Here is a 17,149-nt window from a genome sequence, read left to right as displayed (position 1 = left end):
GACGTTATTAGAACAGTAATATATTAATGGAAAGTCAGCATTATACATTACTTGTCGCTTTGACTTTTTTCTTATAAATTATTTGTTGTTGTTGTCAAAACTGTTGTAATCATACAAGGAAAAAAGTTAGAATGCTAAATGCGAAAGCCATTAGAAAAAAGTCAGAATTTTCAGAACAAAGACGCAATTTTACTAGGAAAAAGTTGAGAGAAAAAAAAAAACACTACAAATTGTGTACAACTTTTTCCACGTAACATTATGACTTTATTCATGTAACCTAATACCATTTTTTCTTTTCCTGTGATATTCCAACTTTTTTCTTATAGGTTTTTTCTCTCAACATACCACCTATTTCTTGTGACTTGAACTTTTTCTTTTCAGCATGTTCTTAACACTCTGACACGCTCATAAGACTAAAACATGGTGAACGTCCAAACAGAGCGCATTGGAAGCTCCAACCAGAAGTAAGCTCATCATGAACCAAAACTAAAGAAAGAAAAATCCTTTCAACATAAAAACAAATTATTAAAAAAACAAACAAATCCCCAAAAAAAAAAAAAAAAAAAAAAAAAAAACAATTAAATTCAATTCAGGTCGTTTGTTTTTTTTTTTTTTTTTTTTTTTTTTTTTTAAAGCAAATTTCGATATAAACACCCCTGCCCCCACCACCACGGATTTCTAAATTTCACATTACAGGGGAGTCATGAGCAAACAGGATGTCCAGTGCGGTCCAGCCTGGGGGCACCAGCGCTACAGTGGACACAGGAAGTCCCTGCACTTCCCAATAACCTCTTTTCAGCAGGTAGTTCAGTTTTAAAGAAGAATTAAAAATGATGGCAGTTACTTCACTTTTTTTTTGGGGGGGGGGCACACCGTTGAATAATTCAATTAAAGTCACATAAAAAAAAAAAAAAAAAAAAAAAAAAAAGTGACATCATGAAGTCCTGTCAAGTCTGTCTGCCACCGTAAGAGCCCTTTCACCCTCAGAGGAGTGGCGGGTGAGGGGGGGTCTGTCCGCGGTTAATCATGGCTTAGCTCTGCAATGGGTGAAAGAGGGTTAGCCGGAGGGGTTGTGGGCAGGGGGGGCTTGCAGGAACCTGTGCGGGTGTGTTTGTGTGCCAAAAGTGTATTTGCGTGAGGAAGAGAGCGAGGGCACAAAAACAAGTGTAAAAACGCAACAGCAGTATTTCTCCCATTTGTGATATGATGGCTTCCAACAGAAGTATGCACACTAATCGTCCAAACGTGTGTGGGTGTTGTATGTGTGTTGGTGTGGGAGACGACCAAACAAAGTGTGCTTGTGAACATTTCGGCCATTAAACGTTGCCGCGGACGCCGCTGCGTCCTTCGCGTTTTCTGCTGTGTGTGATATGTCGAAGCAAAACAAAAATCCTTGTTGTGATGCAGGCAGGTTGCCAGATGGCAGCGAGGGGTGACCATTAAAAAATAAAAAATAAAAATAAAAACCAAACCAAACAAAAAGCACCCCCACAGTGCAGAGGTGGTGGTGGGGGCTGTAAATCCATCAGTAGTGACTGCGAGTATCCATAGTGAAGTCAATCCTTCCATATCAGGTTGCCAGATTGGAGGAGAGATGGATGAATGTCACTGTGGGGAGGAGGGGAGTGGACATTACAGAGTACCCGTGCAGCTGGCTGACGCAAACATCCTGGCTTTTGCTTTTTTTCTTAGAAATTAAACTCCTTTGTTTGCATGTTGGAAGCGGGGTCGAAGTTGAAGGTTCCTCCTTGAGTGCTTTCCGGGATCAAGCTTGCATCTTCATCGATCTAAAAGGGGAAGACGAGACCCACGGTGAACTTCCAAATGTTTGGAATAAGAATCAATAATGCCCATTTACACCCAGCAGTATTGTTCCATTCACTAAGATTCCATTTAAAATAACACTTATTTCTATTAGAATTGTTAAAGGTCACAAGCACACACAAAGACACAAGTTCACAATCATGAGGTACAAAGATAGTCAAATGGAACATTCACAGCTTAATGTTTATATTACGCAATGTAACGGTTCCGGGCCATGCGGTGGTGTGCAAAAGACGAGAGGCAAAAAAAAAAAAAAAAAAAAAAACAACTCCTCTCATCCACACGAGTGCTGGGATTCCACCAAAACGCTTGTCGCTTTTTCAAGGTGCAACTTTTTAAGCCCGGTTGTACAGCAGCTATTTTTCCCACGCATGACCCACAAAAAAGGAGACCACACGTTACCAAGCATTACGGGCCGAGTCCAGTGATACAAGAAAAAGAGAAACTGTAACAAATGCGGCAGGCGTGCTCATCAAGCGGGAGCCTACACAAAGCCGCTGCCCGACAACGTCGGCTCAGTAAAAGAACGACGTTACCCAAACCACGAGTACAACAACTAGCAGATAGTGTAATGTGAAAGTAGCAGGAACTCGAGACAGGAATCATGTCTCCAGTTTGGAAGTGTTTGAATTTGGAACGCGACGACAGCGCAACAGCTACTTGTAAAGTAGATTGAGGGTTTCCTATGGAACCGAGATTGGTGTTGTCCACTTCAATACTGGACTGGTTGGTCAAGATTACATATAAAACTGTCATTGTACAGTTATTTACAGTGGACTATGAAGCGGTAGGGGTTGAAAGCCCTCGGTGGCACGTCTCCCCATTCAGTCATTGGTGAGTTACACTTTTGTGCCACTACGTCACGCAATTTAGGTAGCTGACGCAGCTAGCGACATCCTGCCCACACATCTAGCAGTAAAAATCCAGTTTTACTGTTCTGGATCGTGCTGCTTGGTGGAAAGGTGTCTTCCATCTATGGATTCTGATGACTTCGTGTGAACTTACGTCATCGCCTGAAAAGTACTGATCAATAATCTCGAAGGCTAGTTTGTAGATGTCTTCATTTTCATGTTGCTGCAAGTTCTCGATCTTCTCCAAACCTGAGAAATAGGGAGACAAAAAGTGATGTAAGGGCGGCCAAGTGCAAGGCAAAGAAAAACAATGACACGCCACGCACCCCCGCACTCCTCGATGATCTCGGCGATGGTGCTGGCTTCGTCGCCCGCCATGATGAGGATGTTCTTGAGGCCGTCCAGGACCACCTGCACGACCTGGGGGTCCTTCACCTGCATCAGGTTGCAGAACGGCGGGATGACGTTCTTCTCCACCAGGTACTCCACCTGCACAAACACACCACAGTTATACAACATATGCACTTACAAGAGTGGAGGGTCAGTCAACAAAGCTTATGAAGCTGATCTCCTTAAATGGTGACTAACCTTAACTATCATGACACGGGGTCGGAATAGGCAGGAGTAATTACTTGGTAAAATCATTCTCAAGCACATTTAATTTGATCAATCTAACATTTGTATGAACATGTGCAGCAGCAAGCAATCGCTCCAGCAGCGAGTGGAAAGAAATTCAAGCTCAAACTAGTTTGCGGCCTAAACAGGCTGTGGAAGTCGCACATTTTCTAGAGGCTCCGGCCTTAAATGCTAATAATGCTAAATACAGAGCGCCATTTTGTGAGGGATCTTTTCCAGCCACAAAAATATCAGGTGTCATGTTTATATATACTGGTGGAAGGCAATTTGCATACGGTTGCTCAGGCCGGAAAAGTTAAAGTCGTACCTTGACTTATGAGTGCCTCAATCTACAATTTTGCTCACTTTTATGATGTGCGTCGCAAGGCAAAATTTGACTTAAGAACTTCGGACACCCAGACGCTCGAGTGAAGTGAAAAACTAATGAATAAATACATAAATAAAGGACAGCCACAGTTGCCGATGCACTTTCAACCGTTTATCGAATGGGATAAACAGTCAAACACACAAATAAAATGGATACACTCGCAAGGAGCATGGAGGCGACGCTAACACCCACAAACCAGAATGACCGAAGGCTTCTGCCATCACTAACTTGGCTGTGCCACTTGAAGGCACGTCAACACTAGAGCTGCCAAGATTAGTCGCGACTTGATTGTTGTCGATCAAAATCGTATAATAATTTAATAGTTGTTGTTGTCCTACGCGCGTGTTGTCTGCCTTTTGGCCGTGCTCACCTGGTCTTTTCTTCCACTGATGGTGAGATTGCTGATGGCCCACGCCGCCTCCTTCTGAGTGCCAAAGTCGCCCTGCGGAGAGACGGCCTGTCACTACGATGTGCGTGACGTCGTCATTTCTACCACACAGGCCACAGGCCCAGTTGCCACAGAGTACAGTTGGTGCAATGAGACTTGAAAGTGTGAAGGAATTTGGAATGGAACAAAACAGACCTTGGCCAGTTGGTGAATGATCATGGGGATGAGTCCGGCATCGATCACAGCTTGGACCTGCTGCTGGTTCCCGGCTGTAATGTTGGACAGGAACCACACTGCTTCCTAGAAATCACCCCCCCCGCAAAAAAAAAAAAGAACAAACACACACACACAAAAAAAGTAATTCATAAGTAGATTCCCTCATACATAGGCATTACCCAATGTCAGCGCATGTGACTGCCATTGTGATTATTTGTAAAAATCGCTGTCAGTGCTGGCTGCTACCAAAGTCCATTATTGAGTACGGCCCTGATTCGGTGGCCATTAGCGTCCCTTTCGGACAGACAGATTGCAGCTGCCTTTGACAGTTGGTGAATGTTGAGCATTACGTATATCACTATTTATGAGCCAATCTTTTAATTTCCAATGGGAAACGTCTGAAAATGAAGCAACTTTGAGGTAAACCGGCATTCCGGAGACGATCGCATACAGGTTTCGATGACATGATGAACATCGGTCGTGTGGAAGAGAAGCTCCTATTCTGTTACGGCCGTGCTCGTGGTACCTTATTGATCTTTTCCTTAGGGTGCGTCAGCAAGTTTGGGAAGTATCTGAGGACATCGCAGTTGAGAACAACTTGCGTCTGTTCGTCAGTGCCGGTTACGATGTTTCCCACTGCCCGGAGAGCTGCCGTCTGCACGTTGAGACACAGCGAGGGCAATAATTATGAAACATATCATGTTCATGCATTCACCTTTGAGTCCGGAGTCTCACCTGCACTTTTACTTCCTGGTGGCTGAGGAGAGGCACGAGAAGTGGAACCACACCAGAGTCAATGACCATCTGGATCTGCTCGTTGCCACCGTCCGTCAGGTAGGACAAAGCCCACACTGTGTCGACGAGGATCTAAACGCACAAAACGGCAGCAATGAATTCTGCCAGGCGCACACCGAGCGACTCTGCTGAACTGGACGATCGCCAACAAATTAACGGCCGTGACGGACCCTTTGCACACCTATTGATGATTCCGAACTCGCTGCCACAAAAACGTTTTGAAGTGCCGCCTGTATGATTTCATTGAACCACAATCAACAAGGTGCAATTGTCAAGGAACAAGTGGATCGCCCGTGCTGGTGTAGCTATTTCTCCGTCGGCGGAAAATACAAAGAGTAGAAACGGGCGGGAAGAAAGGATAGACTGGATCATTTTCATGACAATGAAGGGCCATTTTTCAATATTGTCACCAGGGTGCAAAATGGCGATCGAGCATTCTTTGCTAATTTCTCCAGGAAGCAATCGGAGATGCTTGAAAGGCTGCAGGCAACAACAGCCCCATTGACAGACCGCATGAAAATGATTTGGGCAGCAGAAAGACTCTCCACGCCGCTTTGCTTTTAAATATGAAGTAAATATTGTACAGTCACTTTATATTTATGAGTACGGCTAGCTGGCAGCGGGCTGGATCGCCCTTATTACCCTCAAAAGTCATTTTTGTTGTGAAAAATCATGGGATATAATTGGGAATTTTAATTGGCCTTAAACGTCTGTGCTGTTGCGATGTCGTTCACTTGCGATTCGACGTCTGGGATTGCAGCTAATCGAGTTGCAGACGGGTCACCTACTAATGAAAGCTAATTGCAGAACCATGCACGATGTGACTAATTAGTTCAGTTATGTTCGGTCACATAGCTTAGTGTCCGGCAGGCTTTACTGTAGGAAGGGGGGAGACCACTGACAACCGCCCTTTGCTTGATACTTACATTTATGTCCGTGTGATGTATTAGCACACAGAGGGCAGGCAAAATCTGTGTGGAAGGGGAGAGAGAGAGAGAAAAGTAGGTTATGAGTCGGCTGAATGAAGGGGGGAGGAGTCGTTTCATCAATCAAAAAGATAAAACAAGGCGGAGCGGCGAGAGGAAAACAACACAAAGTAGCTGTCAAAAGTCAGGCTTTAATGCCGCAACGAACCTCCCCTGGTGGGAGACATGACAGACAATCTTTGCGTGACTCATTCAAGGATTCAAGGACTTTGTCATACCGACACACATTTACACATGATATGGCATGAAATTTGATACCCAAGGTCTCAGATTAGCCCATTGAGTCTCAATACTTGAGAAATATCAACAGTGTGAGAAAACATGATAAAATATAAGATACAAATACTTATTTGCAGTTGTGAATGTGTGCACAGGTGCAAATGCAGCAAGGATTTGGATACAGCGGAAATACAAATGCCAGAGGCTTGAATTGCACACAATATTTCCATGATTATTTCCATGATCCATGTATTTGAAAAGAATAAAGTGTTCATCGTGCAGGGATGTATTGGCATTGGGGGGATGGGGTGTGTGCTGATGTCAGACAGGTGTCAGAACTCTTTTTCGAGGTCAATAGACCAACAGCTTGCGGAAAGAAGCTGTTCCTCAGGCTGGTCCTCCCTCTTTCTGCACTTGCTGGTGGTGAAGATGTCTGTAGTGGTGGCGAGGCTGCCCTCCATGATTTTCAGAGCAGCCTTTACCATCCTTTGTAGCGCCTTCCTCTCTGCAACCGAGCAGCTGCTGTGCCACACCGTGATGCTCAGGATGCTCTCCACCACACTTGTGTAGAAGCTCCCCAAGACACAGCTTCCCAGTCCGCCACGTCGCAGCTTCCGGAGGAAGTAGAGACGTCGGTGTGCCTTCTTGATCAGACACGAAGTGCTTCGACTCCAGGTGACGTCCTCGGAAAGGTGGACTCCAAGGTACTTGTAGCTGGATACCACTTTCACTGCTTCTCATCCGAAGTGCGAAGGGGAGTGGGGCGTCCGTCTCTCCTGAAGTACACCACCATCTCCTTGGTCTTCTTCACATTGATACAAAAATGTTCATCTTTGCCACCAGTCTATCTCTTCTCTGTACACCGACTCACTGTTGTCGGTGAGGCGTCCTACCACTGCTGGGTCGTCTGCAAACGTCACTATATGACAGCTCGGAAACTTTGCTGAGAGGTCATAGGTGAACAGTGTGAACAGGAGGGGCTCAGCACACAGCCCAGGGGGAGCCAGTGCTGAGGGTGATGGAGGAGGAGACGGTGTTGTGGATCAATCAAAGCAACACATTTGGGCAATGGAAACAGTTGGAGCACAGAGCCTGCATCACTGGGCCACACAATGACACTTCAGATTGCGAGCTTGGTCCGTTTCCCTCTTGTGTTATAGGCTGGTGCCTGCAGGATGGAGATGTGGTAGGAGTAACCGAGGCGGGGGCGGGGAAGTGTTCTGCATGCACCGCAAATGTTCGCGTGTACAGTCAAGTGTATTTATTCCTCCGTGTTGGTATGGCGACATGCTGGTTAAATCTGGGGAGCGGTCCGTCCATTTTACGTGGTAAAAGTCGCATGCAAACATCTTAAACGCTTCTGGATGCTTGGACCGTAGCGAGCTAACGGCGTCATGAAGCTCCCGCAGCATCTTACTAGCGTTAGCATTACCCCCGGAGCTACGTAAGCAATGGTTACAAACAAACCTCGTGAAAAATGCGGGCAGCAACGGGCAGTCAAAAGCTCAAGTGCCTCAGCGCAATGGCTACCTACGAGTCCAGTGTTTGTCCACTTACCTCTTGCACTGTCTCCATGGGCGGGGGCGGGTCCTTATTGCGGCAGAGGTTGACGATGACCCACGTGACGTTGCGCAGGAAGGTGATAGGGATGGAGGGGTCGATGAAGGACAGCAGCGGCTTGACCACGCCAAGGGAGATGACGTAGTCCCTGCACTGTGGCCCATCACCTGCACAGTCAAGGTGCAAAGGTACCACTCTCCCATTCAGTTTGACTCATTTTTTAAAAAAAATTATAAACAATGTCGATTTAAGTGCTTATTCTATATCGGTAACTGAGGAAGTTTTGCGTTCTGTAACAAACATTTTTTTTATCCTCCATAGAATTGACGCAAACTTTGTTATTCACAGACAAATTAATAAAGCAGGCGGAAATAAATGTTTCCATTCACCAATGTAAACTGTGCCACTCCACAGCTATCTATCTGCAAGTGTAAGGAAGTAATTTTAAGACTTTTTTTTTTTTTTTTTTTTTTTTTTTTAGACCATTCATTCACAAAATGTGAACACTAGGAATGGGCTTTTCAGGCATGATAGTTTATCAAAATGTTTTGCAACAATGGTTTTTATAAGGTATACAAGTATGAAATGCCGCATCGCTGCTTGCAGGTAGCAGCAATTAGTTTTTTTCCATTACAATAATATTTGGGGGAAAAAAAACTAAAAGTAAAGTCCCTCCAGAATAACAATACTCCAATACAGCTTCAAAAAGACAATAATGTTTATATTTATCTGCACGCACGCCCGCACGCACAGTGTACTGACCTATAATGTTTCCCAGAGCCCAAACAGCTTGTTCACATACGTTCTGATGAGGCGAGCGGAGCAGTCGCAAGAACAGCGGCACCGCATCTGAAGGCACACACATCAACCGAGAACACTCAGAATGACAAAACAAAGCCTTGACCACATATTGCGGCAGACAAAATTCGAAGAGCGAAAAGAACCAAAACGCAGTTCTAGGGAGAGGCACAGCAATCACTCAGTCAATACATTTCTCATTGAGAATTTGGTGACATCAGATATTGTCTATAACAGGGGTCCCCATCATGGTGTCCGCAGACACCAGGTAGCCCCCAAGCACCATGAGTAGCCTGCTGGCCTGTTCTAAAAGTAGCTCACCCGTGGCGGGACATTGTGGTTTCCGAGGAATGTTGTAGAAGAGACCGTTTGAAAATATAAACACTTGAAAAGATTGATAAAAATAAAGTGTTGTACACTGATGTGTATTAGTTTCATACTTTGTTAAATCATTGTTGAAAATTACTGTGAAATCCTTAACATGATCAGCGTGTCCTCACAAGGATGACTATTATTAATGATTATCAACAAAATTGTATTAATGTTTTTTAGCAAATGCTGCAGTGTGGCAACATTGCCGCTCTTGTCAGAACAAAGTACGTAGTCTATTATTCTTTGATTCGGTGTTCATTTTGGAATGCCAATTCGAGTCACCGCCCATTTGTGCAGCGTCTTAGTAAAGACAAAACGTATGTTTGCCGGGCAGTCTGCAGGCAAACACAAATAGCTGGGGAACACTAACAGGGGTGGGTGTCGGGTCAACTTACTGGATTTAACCACAGCTTGAGTCTGTGCCGACGTCCCAGAGGCAATGTTGGTCAGAGCCCAAGCTGCCTCAAACTGGAGAGAGGGGCTGCGGGACATCAACAGAGACTGTTAGGGGACATTCGTCGTTTGGGAAGGTGCAGGTGGACAAGGGTGCCAAAAGAGTGACGTGACATGCAAACAAGCATTATCTAAAGTAACAGCGACAGGTGCTCCATTTAACGTGACACTAGTCAGGCTGCCACTCCTTCAAATTCTTGCAGTTCAGCTATTTATCCTCAGCGAACATGAGGTCCTGGGAATTCTGGACCTCCAAAAGGCAGGAATGCTGTTATATTTGGGCCGGACCGGCCAACTGGCCGCTGCGTTTCTTCAAGACACACACATATATGGACACGGACACACACCGACTTAAATATTTCAAACTCACTTGTCGTCTCTTTCCAGACAATTGACTAAAATGGGCAGGATGCCAGATTTTATCAAGTCGTCAATGGGGGGGTTTCTGTCGCTGGAGAGCAATTTCCTGACAGACACAAGAAACACGCTCATGTTAAAAATGAGCTGGTGTCACAACATGCATTTGCGCCTGCGTGTGCAGTTGAGTGCGAGTGTGTGAGAACTTGTCACCTGGCCGCCTGCACAGCGCTGAGCTGGATGACCGCATTGTCGCTGGTCGCGTTCTGACAGCAAGAGGAAGGAAGCGTGGACAGTTGAGGTGTCACGTGTATATTTGAGACTAAAGTAGGGGGAAGTCTTACCTGTAAGATGACATCAAGCGTAACATTTTGCTGAAAAACAAAGGGGGGGGGGGGGGGGGGGGGGGGGGGGGGGGGGGGGTATATTAGAGATTCCCAAAGTGTGGTGTGTGTCTGGGCATAAAGATAAACTTTGATGTATTGTTTAACTCCATTTCCTTTTTTAATTATTTTCATACCTTTTGATAATTTTTTTTGTATGATTAAACATGATAACATTTGACGTGTGTGTGTGAGTGTGTGTGTGTGTGTGTGTGTGTGTGTGGAGTGGGGGGGGGGCATCAACTCTGTCTGGATCCTGAAGATTTAAACGTTTGTGAAAGGCTATGAGAGAACTGTCATCAAGGTCATATGAAACGATTTGAAATGTTTTCTATGCCTTCAAAAGACGCAGATAAAAACTGGGGGTCCTTGCGAGAGAGCAAAACATCCACAACACAAGGTCGTAAAACTGCTAAGTCATTGCAATAATTGACATCATCGCTGTCCGATGACGGTGTATGTTATGAGCAACAAAAACAGCTTTACAGCAAAGATTTCGTCACAAAAAACCACCACAATTGACTGTTATTAGAAAGCTATAGCGCTAGAAATGTTTTCATCGGCATCCCTGTCTATGATATATACGTCTATGTTCCAACATTGAAGTCATGTTGCCTGTTCTGAAGCAATACAGGTCAAATTTACCAGAGGTGATTACTTATAAAGGTTATAAAGGGTGTCAATTATTCGCAGATTTTTGCGATTTGTGGTGCCGATCCATCGTGAATATCATTGTACTGCACTGTAAACTAATTCAGCAACAAAGGGTCAAAATAATCCCCAAAATAAAGAATATTTCATTTGTACATTGCTGAAGAACTACTTTCGCTCGAAATTTACATGTGAATGGGGGCCAAATGACATTATCTGTTTTATCCCCTCACAGCTTGTCAGTACGGCACTAATATTAGTCGCTTTTCGCAGAGGATAAAGAATATGACTGAGCACTTGGTCTATTAGATGGTTATAGTTATATAGTCCGTCTACATGTGTTGCTGCACCATTTGTGTTAAACCCACTCCTCAAAGGGTTGTAGCACTGCAATATAGATGCAATTTAGCATTAAGCTAATGGGCTGTTGGGGGTTGTTTTAAACATACAAGCTTTAACTCTCCTTGTTTTCGGTTTCGTTGGACAGTAAACTTCAACTGGAAGAGGCAATAAACAGTTTGAAGCCTCTTTTTCCGAAGAATTGTTCACTATAACGTACACAATACCCTTGCATTGAGTGTAATTAAGATGCCTGGAGTATTTGTGTTGTAGCATGACCCCTCAGGCTGAGGTCATGTTTGACTTTGGAGCAGCAAACTGGTGGCCGCTGACTTAACGGTGCCTGGTTGCAGCAGCCAATTAACGGCACTCCATTTTGCCTCAATTGCTCCATGAGGCAACTAGTCAACAATCACGTCCATCAATGTTTACCCCTTTGAAGTCTGAGTCGACGTCAGAGTCCTCCAGACTCTCCTCCTGTGGGACGTTTCTCTTCTTCAGTAGGTGTTCGTCTCGTTTGTTCTGGCACGGGGACAGAAAAAGTCATGAAAGGATGAGTGGGGGTGGAATGCATTAATGCATTCATGAATTCTTAAACCCACAGTGAATCCAGGCCATCCTCAAAGAAATGGCTCTTTTTTTTCCTGGGGTACATGAGACATCACAGTTGGAAGTTCCAAAAATATGAGCCGGCATCCTTCTCGACAGAGAGTGAACACCCATACATTGCGAATGTGTACACAACATACACACTCTCTATTGGTAGGAGGAGATTCCCTTGGCCTACATTCTTGTGCATCATGCCGCTTTGCGTCAGCGATGACTAATCAGCCTCCTGCACTGTTTTGGTGCTGACCCGATCCGGCTCTGTGGAATGTGCTAGACTCCAGACCACCTCAGCACTGCGCGGACATGACGACGTTTGAACCCCGCTGCCTTTCGCCCCTGAACTCTACACACCCGCTGCCGGCTAAGTCTCAAGTGCTTACTGACAACCATTCACACCGCCAATGCGCACCCTATGACTTGTTTTTATTACAGTTAACCAGCGCTGCCACGGACTCATGCGCCAAAATGTGTCGTCGTTGGGGCAAGGTGGACAAATACAGTGTTTGCAATTTGTCTCGTCTTTACTTCAACCCCGTGTACGACTCGAGCCCTTTCGTTGACGTTTCAAATAAACATTGTGTTGTTAGCGCACCCTGTGTTCATCTAGTCTAAATATATCTGTAAGCGCGTGTTGACAGTTTTGACAACGTTTTTTTAGGAGGACAAATACGCCTCCAAAGTAGCAAACACCTTCAAGATAGGTGGGGATCACAGAGTAGCTCAGGATTATCAGATAGAAGTGGTAGCGCAATACAGCGACAGCGTGACAATTTATGTGTTGTTAGAAAATACAAGACTTTTACTATTCTTCGGCTTTTTCTGTGATATTTATTCCAAAATAAACAGCAGCCTCAACAAGGGCTGTTAAGAGAAGACGTTACGTGAAGTTAGCGGACTGTCACTCAAAGCAGTAATACAGCAACAACTTTGTGCTGGCATTGCTGAAATCCCATATGACAGATTACAGTAAGTATACTGTAGAAACAACTAAAAAAGATTGCTGTAAACCGCACATTTCTGTGACATAGCAGCGATTTCCGCAACAGATATGATGCGAACTATGAATCGTGGGTCAAGAATGTTAAAATGCTATTTATTTGAAATGTTACTCAAATCCTGGCCTGTACTGCTAATGAAGGTTTTACGATCGCAACACTCTGATCCAGGCACAGATCATTTTGTATTTCCATGAATTCCTATGGAAAAATCTTTTTGAAAATCCAATCAAATTGGAGGTTAAACAGTGTCTTGGTGTGCAACCTTCGAGGTATCTTTTTTGGTCATCTGGAATCAAATATTGTGAATCTAAACTGGAATGTGTGTACGTGTGTTTTCTCACCTTTCTCAACTCCACCGTCACCTCATTCCGATGCCTTCGCATAGTCTGCGGATGAAAAAAGATACATTTGTAATTAACAAATTATAATTCTTTGGACACATTAACTTAAATCGGATAATTTCCCGCAGCGCCCCCGATGATCGTCCTTATAGCGAACGTGGATAAACAGCATAATTTGGGGGGTATTGTGGATCGAACACCGGAAACCAGCATTCGTTATAGCACAGAAGTGAGGAGAGACGAGTTGGAGTAATTGCAGCATTTGAGCATATGTTGGCGTTTGCCGTTTGAGATCTTGTGACTCTTTCGAAGGGTTCATGTTGCCTTCCCAAATAGCCTCTTGCGTAATGTGCTCACAGTCGAAACGCAGGAGGCTGCGGAGGTGTCTCCCCGCAAACCACCGCTCAGCAACACGTAGAGAAGTAATAATTGATGGGGGGAATGGACGATGAAAACAAACAAAGTATACCTCTCGGCTCGTGTCAAAATTTTATTTTGCTAGTAACGCGTGGGCGTAGACAATCACATTGTATCGAATCAGGCATCCTCCGTTTGTTGACGATACTGTCTTGGTATATGGACCGTAGAAGTTCAATTCAATTAGGTTCCAATTATAAGGTCAGCTCAAATAAAACTGCTGACCATCCTCTGACTGATGACAACGGAACCGACAGATGCAACTGTTGCGCGACGTTGAGATCTGGAACGGTGCTGGTTGACAAAGAACACAACATATCCACTGAGTTGCTTTTTTGGCGGGACACGTGTATCAAGTAGGCCATACAAAAACAATAGTATGGCGACAACTTCAATAATCAAACGTGACTAAAAGGCACTGGCCTGAACGAAAACTGAAAACCGACTACAACATAATCTACTATAATACCTTGTACTGTAATTATTATAAAAGGCGGCCTTCAGTTCGAATCTGAGCATTCTTCAAATCATATCTCTGTTCAAATGTGTGCATAGTATTAATGATTGACTCAAATAACTAACAGAACAATAAATCTGAGCATGTTGAACTATACAACACACTAACACCTCAGTGAATGGCAGACAGACCAAATAGCGGAGAGCAAACGACCAACTGTAATTAATCAATACTTTTGCGGGCATGCCAAACTCATTTTTGTCACAGGCCACATTGTAGTTACGGTATCCCTCAGGGGGCCATTTTGACTGTGAAACCATAAACATGTTAAACCGCCTCATCATCGTATGACATATACACAACAACTTGATCAACAACTACTTTTGAAATCAGAAGTGGGTTATGACAGTTTGTTCAACTATTGATCAAGTTACTGGTAAAAGGGGTTTAGTAACAAAAAAAAATGCTTGCAATATCTAAACGTTATTTCTTACACATGCAAATTTGAAATACAGATTTCAAAACAAGAATCTCGGAAGTTGCTTTCGGGCCGTCTGACACGTTTCACAGCCTTAGTGATAAACAACGCATCATATTTAATGAGGGTCTATTATAGTGCTTTCGCACTGCACAGCTGGACTGACCTTGGCTTGGGATGGCCAGGTTTCTATTTCAAAACAGTAATCACGAGACACTGAGGAAAGCGCGCTGCGCCACGCCGGTCCGACAAAATATGCCTTCACACGAAACCGGTCCACTGTGCAAAAAATGGTTGGGCTGCTCCAAGTCACTAATCATTGCTTCCATGGCAGCTAATAAGCGACACGCCGCTGTCGGATCGTGAAATGCAATCGTGAAACACTGGAATTAGCGCTTAGGTGATACAGTACACTTTTCACAGACGTCCAGCTGGAAACGTGTTACAATGGACAGTAACCAACTAAGAACAACAAGTTAGCACAGATTAGATACCACTGGCCCTGTTTAAATTGAATTTTTAAGGCAAGTAACGCCGTTTGAAACAGCACAGTAATTTTGAATCACCTCAGAATTTGGGCCTTCACGAGCTTATTGGTGGATATTTTTAACTAAAACTTGGAAGCCAATCAGAGAAGGGGTTCCCCCAAGTAGCAAATGAAACGAAAGGGTCAAGTAGAAATATTGAGAAATAATAAAGTTATGTTTTTTCTCTAATTTGAAGGCATTTTTTTTAACCCAGATTTCCTGTAGGAGATATCACACAAAGCTGTTCTGTAAAAAGTTTTTTTGTTTTTTTTCCCAACACAAACAAAATCTATTTCTCCGGAACACATCATCATTTTCTAAATTATTGGTGCATTGTACTCAAGCGGCCATTTCAACCAGACTCAGCATTTTTGACTGACTGTGATTTTTGGGACTCTTTTCACGTTGCGAGCAGTAAAATAACAATAAAACATATCTTGACGGTCTCAATCAAAATTTAGCGTTGCTATTTTGGTGATAAAGCACTTGTTTGAAACCTCACAGCCCGGGCATGTAAATGCGAGTAGCCATAAACCTAAACTCGATCAATAATAATAATAATTAAAAAAAAACCCTGTCAGTAATTCATCCAGCCGTAGTCTGAGTCATCTGTTTAAACCAGGTCTGGGTTGATCTTGCCCACCGGTGCAATTCTAAAAACACTCAGAGAAACTGAAACTGTCGTAAAAAGCCACCAAAACGCTTTAAGCGAACATGCATTCAAGCACAGGCTGCTGCAGAGGAGCTCGACATCCAGGACGCCTGAAATAGCAACAAGACTGCATTGGCAAAGTCCATCTGTCAAAGCGGCCATGTGCTCGTTCAACCAACTCCCAAGCACATTCAAAACAAGCGCCGACTGGACATGAAACTCGAAACATGGAAGTTTTCGGCCCAAGGCTGCTTTAATATCTATTGTAGTGCACGAGGTTTATCTCAGGATTACCGATAGATCCGGAAGCAGCGGGAGTGGTGCCATTTCTTCGAAAACATCGCACTTTCCGATCATTCGTAGTCATTATTTGGTCATCCGGTTCTCGACTCAAAGGCCTTAGCTGTATCGAGAAAAGCTTACATTTTACATTTCGTACCGAGAATTTGCAGAACGAGTTGAATCGTGGTGGTCATGCGGATAGTCGGTCACTTTTCCACTGATTAATTACCGGGCGATGTTCCAAGCATTCGGAGTAATACTTGGTACTTACTCAGTATTTGCACACGGTGTGTTGACTATACAGGAAAGTGAACGCAACCGTCGCGTCGCGGCATGTGATTAATGCTTAATCCCGATGCTCGCTTTAGCTAGCGCAGAAAACAACATTAGCGAGGAGCGGAGGGGTCTCGTTGGGATTTTTACCAACAGCGTGTTGGCAATTCGAACAGTGACCGCGAAGAATTCATGGAAAGAACGACGATCAAATGTCGCTCGTTTGGGAATTCGAGGCACTCGGCAGTAAACTGGTCGAATGTGAGGAGAATTCCCCCCGGGGCCGGGGCCGGGGCCCACCCTTCGGGCGAGTCACCGGTGTCCAGCCGACTAGCCGACGAGCCGGCAGCTTTAGCCGTCGCCGAGCTTCCATTCGCTCAAATCCACGCAAATATGTGTCGCCATTTGCAAACAGTAGCAACCATGATCCTACTCGGGCGAAACGCATGAAAACGTCCAAATCGCAGGCCGCCAACAACTCCACATGCTAGCCGAGGTTAGCTTTTAGCCGGGGCCGGCCGGCCGGGCTTCTCCTCCTCGGAGTGAGGCCCGAAAAGAGCCGCTCGAAAAACCACTCCAACCAGCCGCCAAGACGTCTCCCAGACTCGCCGGCCGGCCGGCTCACCTCGACATCGCGCCCCTTGTTCTTAAAGCTCTTGATGCGGTGGTTTTCCAAGCCGGCGTTGTCTGCCATGGCTGTGCGCGTGAGTGTAGAGGCGGAGGGCGGGGGGCGGGGTGCTTCTCTACTCTTGCTCCGGCTTTTCGGGATCTCCTCCTGGAGAGATGCGACTCAGGCACGGCAGCTCGTGTCCTGCTCCTGCTGCGGCGGCTGCGGCGGCTGCGGGGCTCCAGAGTGCAGGCGGGCGGGCGGGCGGACGTCACAAATCACATGGCGGAAGTGACGCTACCCTAGTATGAAT

General features: G+C 44.9%; 1 protein-coding gene across 2 annotated transcripts; it reads right to left on the bottom strand.

Moving 5' to 3' along the window:
* Positions 1 to 597: 597 nt before the first annotated feature.
* On the bottom strand, positions 598 to 17,077 carry kpna3 (karyopherin alpha 3 (importin alpha 4)). 2 transcript variants are annotated; one of them, XM_061691635.1, is made up of 17 exons: positions 16,855 to 17,077; positions 13,144 to 13,188; positions 11,628 to 11,717; positions 10,167 to 10,196; positions 10,036 to 10,088; positions 9,836 to 9,931; positions 9,408 to 9,493; positions 8,605 to 8,691; positions 7,840 to 8,009; positions 6,004 to 6,048; positions 5,018 to 5,149; positions 4,809 to 4,937; positions 4,262 to 4,366; positions 4,049 to 4,120; positions 3,002 to 3,164; positions 2,830 to 2,924; positions 598 to 1,787 (listed from the first exon to the last, which is right to left on the bottom strand). In XM_061691635.1, the coding sequence occupies exons 1-17, from the start codon at positions 16,921 to 16,923 to the stop codon at positions 1,689 to 1,691; spliced, it is 1,566 nt and encodes a 521-aa protein (XP_061547619.1). In that variant the 5' UTR covers positions 16,924 to 17,077; the 3' UTR covers positions 598 to 1,688. The 2 variants fall into 2 exon arrangements, with proteins under 2 accessions (XP_061547619.1, XP_061547620.1); XM_061691636.1 differs by lacking the exon at positions 16,855 to 17,077 and adding an exon at positions 15,969 to 16,832.
* Positions 17,078 to 17,149: the final 72 nt, after the last annotated feature.

The sequence above is a fragment of the Phycodurus eques genome, chromosome 12 (genome assembly GCF_024500275.1).
Source record: "Phycodurus eques isolate BA_2022a chromosome 12, UOR_Pequ_1.1, whole genome shotgun sequence".
In the NCBI taxonomy this organism is placed as follows: Eukaryota; Metazoa; Chordata; class Actinopteri; order Syngnathiformes; family Syngnathidae; genus Phycodurus; species Phycodurus eques.
Note: the sequence above shows the minus strand (reverse complement) of the source record. Positions and strands in the feature narration are given on the sequence as shown.

Excerpts from the sequence above, each read along its gene's own strand:
- kpna3 (XM_061691635.1), bottom strand. The coding sequence starts at position 16,923 with ATGGCAGACAACGCCGGCTTGGAAAACCACCGCATCAAGAGCTTTAAG. Across the intron at positions 10,197-11,627 it reads TCGACTCAGACTTCAAAGGG|CAAAATGTTACGCTTGATGT; the intron begins GTAAACATTGAT and ends TTTGTTTTTCAG. Across the intron at positions 8,692-9,407 it reads TCAAGCTGTGGTTAAATCCA|ATGCGGTGCCGCTGTTCTTG; the intron begins GTAAGTTGACCC and ends GTGTGCCTTCAG.